The sequence below is a fragment of the Trachymyrmex septentrionalis genome, unplaced genomic scaffold (assembly GCF_001594115.1).
Source record: "Trachymyrmex septentrionalis isolate Tsep2-gDNA-1 unplaced genomic scaffold, Tsep1.0 scaffold172, whole genome shotgun sequence".
Classification (NCBI taxonomy): Eukaryota; Metazoa; Arthropoda; class Insecta; order Hymenoptera; family Formicidae; genus Trachymyrmex; species Trachymyrmex septentrionalis.
The window spans coordinates 672,273-682,154 of record NW_017304887.1 but is presented as its reverse complement, the minus strand read 5'-3'; the positions used below and the strand labels follow the sequence as shown (position 1 = coordinate 682,154).

The window sequence follows — 9,882 nt, the reverse complement described above, 5'->3', positions numbered from 1 at the left end:
CGCCCCGCCGGTTCTCCTCCGCGTCGCGCGCGCGCGAGAAAGTGTATGAAAACGAGCACGCACTCTCCGTCACCGACGTCGGCCAAATTGCACGACCTCCGCGTATTATCCGCCCCTAAATTATTCCCCGCTAACCACAAAAATAGCCCCTCGTCTCCCGCAAAACCCACTCCCGTCCCACACCCCGCAAGACCCCCTCGCTTTTCTGCATCGTTACATTTTCTCGGTTAACGCGCCGCGCGGCTCATTGTTTCAACCGCATCGCGCGAGTATACTGAATCGTCATTAATAAAATATGTTAATGTAACGCTTTCTTCTTTCACCGACGCGGTCGTTGTAATTTAGTGAATTATGAATGAGATGCTGGGATAAAGCGGATCGAGAAAAAGATGATTTTATTTCTCCGTCTACTTAAGGCTAACAATAAGATAAAATTTACATTTAAACATGAAATTATTATCGTTTACAAGATTCAAGTCAGGATTAAATCTGTCAAGTATAAAAATTTGTGCGAATTTTTCACACTCGAAATGCTTTAATTACAAAAAGTATAATGAATAATTAGTGAAAGCTGTAATGTTTCTTCGTCGTTCGATTTATCAGATCGCTATTATTGTTATTACGATAATTGGCGGTAGGACGAATAATGAACGAATGATACACACATCAATCATGAATTCAATTTTTTCACGGATACTAGCTACGTATTTGCATATTAATGTATGTTTGGTTAGGAAAGCGATCCCTGACATGGATGGACACTACCGAAGACGAAAGTTGAGGAGGTTGTAACGGCTTTTGGCACCGTATGTCGGATTTCCATTCGACGAGAGATGGATCGCTCTCAATCCTTGGAACATTGATCATTATTAAATCGTACATATCGATGGAAATATACTACGTGACAATTTAATACATCGTAAATATGATTGTGTCTTCGACTTATCTGATCGTTTCGTGAGAATACTTTCGTTAGATACGGTATTCGACTAATAAATGGGAAAGCAACTCTCATCGTAAAACGCGAGTAGAAAGTTTGACAAGCTGCCACGGTATAACGCGTCGAAACAGCATTGTCCATTATTTACATGCGGACACACACACTCAGGTGCCCGCGCACTCAGGAGTCTTCGGAGAGGCAAAAGTTGCTAGTCCGCGGTAGCGGCAGCGGCAGCCTGGCCATCAGGTCCGATTCGATAAAAGATGGATGATCCAACCGACGGCCGTACAGTCGATCGGTCTCCGAGCTGACGCCTCCGAAGATGAAATGCACCCTTGGCGACCCCAGAACCGACCCTAAACCCCCCCCCCGGCATACCCCCGTTTCTTCCCTCCGCCTTTCCCCTTTCCCCTTCTCGCGCGATAGCACTTTGCCAAGGGCATATTTATGAGAAAGGCGCGTGCCCCGCGTCGGAACGCACCATCGTCTCTTGGATATACGCGATTTGGCATACAAATTTCGTCGTATGTAACCCGGAAAAATGTTTATTGGTCCGACTAAGGGTTATTAGGTCCGGCTTCTAGTTGATCTGCTTACGTAACCAGTCGCCTCACGTAGCACCATGAAATTGGGTCCACCAAGTCGAGAGTGAAAACATAAGTCTTTTTTACAGCCAAACTGCTCTGCACTTTGCATTCCATATGACGCGGCTTATAGCCTGTGCCCTTTGAAAAATTGTAACGAGAATATTTCGTAGATAAAAAAGATATTTCTATAAGAATGAGAAACAAATCGAATATTCAATAAAAATATTCCTTCGCGAGCAATTCAATTACATATATATACATATATATGTACATTTAATTTATACGTGTATATCTTTTTGATCGTAATATATACGCTTACAGAATAAGAACAATGAATGACAGATGTTAATGTTTGTATAGTATTTGTACTAGACGAGATGCAATCCGTGAGAATTTCGAGAGAATGCCATTTCATGGGGTGCAAGAGAATTTATAGGAATAGTCGAAGGAGTGGCAGAATGAGAAAGGACGCGATGTGAGGACGAAGGACTACTGGTTTCCTCGCGGGGTTCTCGCACGGCGACCAGAGAACGGTCGTACCAGAGAACAGCAGTACATTATTTCTTGATGTCAAATAAAGCAATTAGCATGTGCCCTGACCAGGGTCCGCAGGTTCTAACCCGAGTAATCTCGCCGGGGTCCCCGGCGTGTGCGACATCTTCATCAGAGAGAGGCGGACCCTCCTCTCTTCTCCTTTCTCCGCCACTTTCCATCCCGTCGCCCCTTATGCCGGACGATGGCGCGATCACGTGACTACTCTGCACCCCTAGAGACGAGGGATGCTCGATGCTAGGGAAGAGGGAGAGCGCGAATCGACAAGAAGAAGATGGCGGCTCGAAAGGACGAGGGAGAGGGATTGGGGGGGGGAGGAGAAAAATCAAGGGGGGGGCGGGAGAGAAGGTCGTGTCCACTGAGTGAAGGCGCTTCCAAGGGAAATTTCACAAAGGCTGACCCGCTGGTAATGAATGTTATATAACCCTTTTAATGCTTTAAGCCTCTTAGATTTTTCAGTGCGCTCTCGACGCGCGCACCTCCTTCGTTTCCGTCCCTTCGCCTTTTCTCCTGCGCGAGGAGTGAACCAGCAGAGGTAGTTGGGCGGCAGAGGGGGTGACCGAGGGAAGTCATGCCTCAGGGTAGGTAATTATGTGGCGGACGTAAATTAAGCTTGTTTAGATTGGGATTTTTATTAAGGTCTTTTATGAAAGAGAGTGCCGCCACTAAATGGCGCACAGTATACTCTCCGACACCGGTACTCCTTTAAACGCCACCGGAACAGACCCGCAATACGCATTTATTTCGCGACTAACGCTTTCGACAATGAGGGATTTTAAAGTCTCTAATTTCAGGAATAATCATATCTTATAAATTGATAAATTAGATACTCAATTGTTACGCGATATAAAGAAAGAAGTTGATCCTTTCTAAATTGTTACAATCTTTTTAGATATTATTATGATATATTAAATTTCACTAAACATATATACATATACATGTAATATTATATACACATATTATACTAATTCTTGCAACATTGATACATGATCGTGTAAAGTGCAGAGAGCAACGATACAAGAGAAATTTCGAACTTGCCCAATTTTCCCAGGACCATCCCCAAGGAAACAACGATCAGAAGATATATCTAATAGTAGCGGAGGACGTACGCACTGAGGAACACGGAACAAATAAGTAAGGATTAGTTTAATCGTGCTTTAGGAGTCGAACGTTACGGGTTTATGTCGCTATTCCCTTTTTCGAGGGAAAGAAAAAGCTATAGCTCGTACACGATCAAATTTACGAACCAGTGATAATGTACGTAAAGAGATTCAATTGATATACAGGACTTTCGCTAAAAATCTATTTTCCCTAATAAATGCTAACTAAGCATAATTATTATCGTTTTATCTAATAATAAATAATTCTCCTTAGCAATTCGCAAATCTTACAATAATGTTCTACAATGTATTGCCTTCAAATGCACTTAAGTATTATATATTATATTTGAATATCAGCAGTAATCAGATACCGTTTCAAATGTAAACGTATCAAGATATACAAAAATATCCAACTATCAGATACCACTTATCGCTTTAATTTGTTTTACTCGCGTACATCGTGCGTAGGCATGTTAATCCAAACATGTCCGTAACGAGCATAGCGCTACGTCAAACAGCTAACTGCTTTCGCACGAAGGCACTGGGAGCGAACTTCGAGAAGCAGTTCGCAGGTACAGACGGTTAGCTATATCCAGTGTATATGTATACCTCCAAGCCGGTAAACGGAGAACGAAGTTCTCGGTAGAAGTTTAATTCAACTGGACGGGCAGCCGGGTGTAAACGCTGAATGATTTGTTGCAAATCGAAAGCGCCCCCGCGAGCTCGAACTTCAACTTCTTGCTCGTACGACTTACTTTATGCAACGTTGTTTATCGCTACTGGCTATCGAGCTGGTCATCGATATATTTTTATATTAATATTTTACGAATTGTTTTACAAAATAAATTACGCGCCTCGTAAAGTATAGAAATATATAAATAAAGAATTACTAATATTTTTTTTACATATGTTATACAGTACTACATTCTTTAGTTGAAATATTCTTTTACCATTATAGTTGAATTGACATTTGCGAAAAATAAATAAATAATTAAATAAAGCGTACAAATATAGTAAATTTATTTTTATAAATATAGTTCGCACAGTCGAGAATCTACCATCACCTTGCTAAATTTCTTGAAACTTTTTTTATTGACTATGCAACATTGTAAAATAATAAACGTTAATATTTTAACATTATGAAAATTGATAATTTTATTATTTTTTTGTTTCAAACGAGCTTTTTTGAAATAAAACAGTAATTAAATTAATGACAAATATCAACTAACTGTCTCAAAATTTACATTGATCCAATTCGTTCTGTGATCTTCGCCTCGATCTACCCTATCTAAAAATCAATTATTTAAAAATTATCGTGAATGAATCGTGTTCACATTTTTCTCATAATATTGATAAATCAATCAATAATAATTGAAGTATATAGCGCAACGCGCCATTATTGTAGATTGCACGAACGTTTTCTCGAAGTGATGGTTGGTTGGTTGAGTATCGAACATCGAGATCCTGTCGATTTTGTCGGGTAGTTTCGCGAAGCTGAGCATGCTCGCTCGTTTTCTCGATTAGGCTTTGCCGTCATTAAAAGTTTATAAAAAAGCCGAGGAACGAGAGGGGCAATGATGGGGGGGGGGGGGGGATGGGGAAGGAGGTGGTAGATGGTGGCTTAGCAACCCCAGAACGAGGAGGAAAACTGGCATGATAGAGTAAAAAAGACAGAAGCGTGAGAGTAAAAAGAGGGAGAGAAACGTGAGAGAGAGAGAGAGAGAGAGAGAGAGAGAGAGAAGGATGAAGAAAAATTCTAAGCAAGTTTTCTCATGTGCGATACATAATGAGAAGAGCCAGACGGCGTATAAAAAGCCTACAAATGAAGCTCACACATAAAAATTTACAAGTTACACATATATATTACATTGACGTAAATTCTTTAACATATTGGTGTAAACTTCTTTTTTATAAAAAATATTTTTTTTAATTTTCATAACATTGCACGATCATGTCGCTTACATGGAAAGAACGATTTTGCGGAAGTATTTAAAAATTTAACTAAATATATACACACATACATCTGAAAATAATTTTGTTGGATAAAAATTATGCAATTATAAAATTATTTTTAGATCTACATCTAATTAAATTTTTAGATACATCAGCAAAATCGTTCTTGTCATGTAAAAGTGAAGAAATATTTTTTATTGTATTTTACTGTATAAAACTGTATAAAATTATTAACAAGAAAATCGCGTAATTAATTTAACGTTATTTATAATTATTAAATAATCAATTAATGTTGGCTAATAGCTTTTTCTTAATTGTTTTAGTTATATCATTTATTACTCTAACTTTTTAAGAGTATACCTTGGTAAATAAAATTTTGAAGATGCTATGTAGTAATAAGTAAATTTTTTAAGATTTAAAAATTAATTACTTTGCATATCTAAACAAAAATTGTATATCGTTAATCTAAAAAATGCAAGGTACGTGCATTATAAAATATAGTGTATTTTAAATGTATCTTAATGCATAATTTTTAGTATACAATAGCATAAATCTTTTAAGATTTTGTTGATTGGTAGTCACAAACGTTGGTAACTAAAGATACGACACGCAATGCGAGTCGCGGTGCACGTAAACCAATTAAAGGTGTTAGATCGATCCTCCCTAGTAACTGACTTGTTGGGCTTCTCGATAAAAGCCTCAATCCTCATTTACGACGCTACATTTTTTTATGTAATTTATCAGTGAAAGAAATTATTTTATGTAATTTTATAAATGTGTAAAATAATAAGAAATTTTTAATTTAAATTAATAATGAAGCTGTTGACGACATTAAAATTACATTTTATTCCAATTTTAAGTCTTTGTATTATGATTATAATAATAAAAGAGTTATAAGCGCTTTCTAACTGTGTTACTTACCTTGTTCATGATTTGGCGGGGATATTCCCGCCTCGCTAGGGACGACTCTGCAAAAGAAAAGATATATCCATTACTCCTCTGACTTTTAGTAGAAATATAAAATACTTAAATATTTAGAAGTTTAGATAAATAAATGTCATTATTTGCATATAATATAAATATTTTAAAAAATTAATATTAATTAATTCTACTTTCTTTCAATGCAAAACAAATGTTATAACGTAAATTCAATTCGCTCGCGTAGATGCTTTATCGTATCGTGAATAATATAAAATTCTTAGTAAATAATTTTTTAACATAAGTCTGCTGCGTAATATTAAATAGAAATCAAGAAATTTAATGAAAATATTATCGGAAAGATATCTATTTCTTTTTGTACTTTTTATCCGTTCTCAACTCCATCGCCGCGCCTTGTGACGCAAGTTAATGCATGTAGGGTGGTCCTTGATCGTGCAGTCGAGCCCCAGCCCTTCCTCTCCTTTCCCTTCGACGGGTACTACCACCGAATTCCCATAATCTAATGAATGGCCTAACCCCAATATCCTCTCGGTTCAGCTTCACCGCCGCCCACTCTTCATATACCATCCTATATGTACCACGCATATAATGCTCCTAGCTATCCGCGTACACACACACACACACACTTCAAGTTCCTTAAAATTCTGCATCTGCCAGCTAATTGATTTTTTTAATCGTTTATGATCATGACTGCCCTTACTCGTGGTTTCTTCTTGAATGTCATTAAGATGAGAAGTAATTACACAAACGTAATTTATCGAAAATTTTGAAAAGGCATGACAAATATAAATCAAAGCATAATCAGTATCGGAAAAGTCATATTGACGATTTATAATTCTACTCGTGAAACGTTGACAGTTAAAATTGATGCGGAAACGAATAAAATTATATCTAGCTGTAAAAGCAGCAATTGCTGAGGTATTCTATGCGTAAGAAGCATGAACAGGGACTCACGTCGGCTAATTATGCGTTAAATAGGGGTGAAGTCGATGGCGAAATTCTTTCGTCCAGAAAATGGCCCGGACACGAGCTGGCGGTAGTCAGCGTTGATCCCGCGCGGCAGGGTAAGGACGCGCAAATGTGTTTATCTCGGGAAATAATAAAAAGGGTGACCCGAGGTTCGTGACGCGGGCGATCGCAACGAAGTCGGGAATAATGTCTCGGACACGAGGCTCGTCTGCGGATTTACCCCGGCCTCTACCGCTAACCATCCACCCACACTCCACCCCCTTTCGACCTCCTCCAACCTACCCTTATACGCGTGTCCGCCGCAGATTCAGACTCCTAATTAAGACGAGGGTGCGAGAGGGGTTTCAGGGGTTTCTGCCGGGTTCTCCCCTGAGGGGGCAGAGGATAGGTGGCGGGTGTATGAGTAGAAGGAGGATTTTCCCGAAGTAAGGGGCACCCGTATCGTGCCGGAGGGGTAAGCCAAGGCAAAGGGGGTAAGGAATATTGATCACGGGACCACCACGGTGGCGAGGGACTGCCCGCACTCGCCCTCTGCTTTCATCCACCCACTCTCTCACCATCTAACTCCTACAGCTTTCTCTTGGCTCTCTCCCTCTCCCTCTCTCCCTCTTTCTCTCTCTCTCTCTCTCTCTCTCCCCCCTCTCCTCTCTCTCTGTCTCTCTCGCTGTCTCTCACCTTCTACCTTGTTTCCGACATCTTTCGCCGATTCTCTCGCTCTGAAGCGAGCATGGACTGTGCCAGACTAAACCACCAAACGCCAGATGCGTGAAATCAGTCGGTTAGAACCTGCCCCGCAGCCTTTGCAAATTATTGACGCTAAAACCGCAAGGCAGATGATGCCTGTGCGCTGTTTCGTAGTGGACTTTGAATGAAGAGAGCCGGTAAGCTTAACGCTTGCGAAGAAGAGCAAAGTGAAAGCCTCTGGAAAAGAACTTCTTTGTTGAATCTTACTGATATAATTAGTTAGTTCGGTCTAACATAACATCACGTATAATAATGATCTTGTTAAGATAAAATATTCTAATAATTTCGAAATTGGAACGGTTACAATGATTATAATGAATTATATAATAAATTTTCGCGCACATAATAAATTATTGCCACATAGATTTATAAAATATATTTGAATTCTCTTACTCCATTTAATGAAACGTTTCGCTAACTTTGTGGAAACGTCTTCACATCGTGACAAGGTTTACGAAAGTCGCAATAAGACATGGCCCTCCTGAAGAGAATTTCTGACGCTGGAAATCCGAGTAGCCTGACGAACTTTGACGCACACGCTCGGCCGAACAAGATCTACGCTCTAGACGTGTGCAGCGTTCTCACGAGTTTTCAAGAGAGATCCTCTCGAATAGCGTGAAGGAGTAACTGACTTGGCTCGTTTCAAAGACGGGGACAGAAGACGGAGGTGAACAGGGGGACCAACGGGTGGGCTCGAGTTTACACGACGTAGCGACTCGTCTTTCTACCCGTCGCCTTGCCTTAATTAAATCTCTAGACCCTTCCTGAAGAACCCGCGGACCTGGCGGGAAACTAGAAGAACCGCCCCACCCTTTCTCGCTCTACAATTCACTGCGGTAACACGTCGTCTTCTATTGGTTTTTGCACGTCATTGCGAGAAATGCGCGATCGCATAGTGACCGTGATTTATACAGAATTTTTATCAATCTGCTTATTTCATTAGCTTAATTTGTTGTACTTAAATATCTTATTTTCTACAAATCATTTTATTTTTTTTCTTATTTTCCAAAGAACATTTTCTCATATCAAAAATATCACTACTGAAATAAGTGCCTATACGTTGTCATGTTCTTTTATAAAATTCCAGAAAAATTACGCAATAATCCGTTAAACTTTTATTCGATAGCGTGAATGTTTCCGGGCAACTAGTTTAATTAATACAGATTTTTGGCAGACAAATTGTTTCCATTCTGATAATTCTCAATGTTGATGAAAGCTGGAAATTTCTACAACGTATAACACATTTTCTCATATACTCTAGTGGCTTCAGATACCGTTATTTGGCGTTGTAACGAACGTCAAGGGCGACCTCGACGAGACCGGAAGAGACCTCATTGTCCAGAGGTGGGGGCGCCGATAGGGAGGGTGCGCAGCAGCGGCAGGCAGCCAACTCAAACTTTGATATGGTTTCCTAAATAACCAAGGCGACCGATACCGCAGCACGATAGTCCTCCTTCCTCCGCCACCCTCCACCTGCCACCCGTTCACCGCCTAGACCGATCTGCGGTGGTCCGGAGAGGGTACTGTAACTACCGCCGAAGCATATTGAAACCCTCGCACCAACGGTGACCCGACTCGCCACCCCTGGCAACCCCCACCCCGGCCAATCCGCGACCCGCCGTTCAGAACCGATACAGAGACTGCCGTCCGTGCAAAACTTGCGGCATGAGTGCGTTTGTCATTTCGTAGGTAAACGTTACCAACTCGCGACGCAGGCAGTAACGCTCAGCGTTTTCATAATGTCGACAGGTAGCGGTTAATTCAGGCACGGAGTGACAGGTAATCTGCAAGAGGACCAGGAAGATGGAAAAGGAATGAAGCTTGCAAAACCGGCGATCCTAAAGCCGATCGTGTTAAGTTCCCTTGGCAGGCAGAATATTACAAATCGTTGTACTTGGAATAAATAATATATGATCAATAGAAAAACTGTGTAATGGCGATACAAAGAAATATAAAGTAAACTATTGTATTTTTTATATTTCTTAACTTTTTCATTTACACACACACACACACACATATATATATATATATATATATATATATACGGAGAGAAAAGTTGGAAGAAAAAAATGTCACAATATTCTTGTATATTATAAAA

The 9,882-nt window shown here is 40.1% G+C and overlaps 1 protein-coding gene across 1 annotated transcript in view; it reads right to left on the bottom strand.

Annotated features, from left to right (window-relative positions):
• LOC108746489 overlaps positions 1–9,882 on the bottom strand; it is a 344,212-nt gene that overhangs the window by 65,592 nt on the left and 268,738 nt on the right. The window contains exon 4 of the mRNA XM_018483301.1: positions 6,054–6,100. Within this exon, the coding sequence (XP_018338803.1) occupies positions 6,054–6,100 (47 nt within the window). The remainder of the gene's footprint in view (positions 1–6,053; positions 6,101–9,882) is intronic.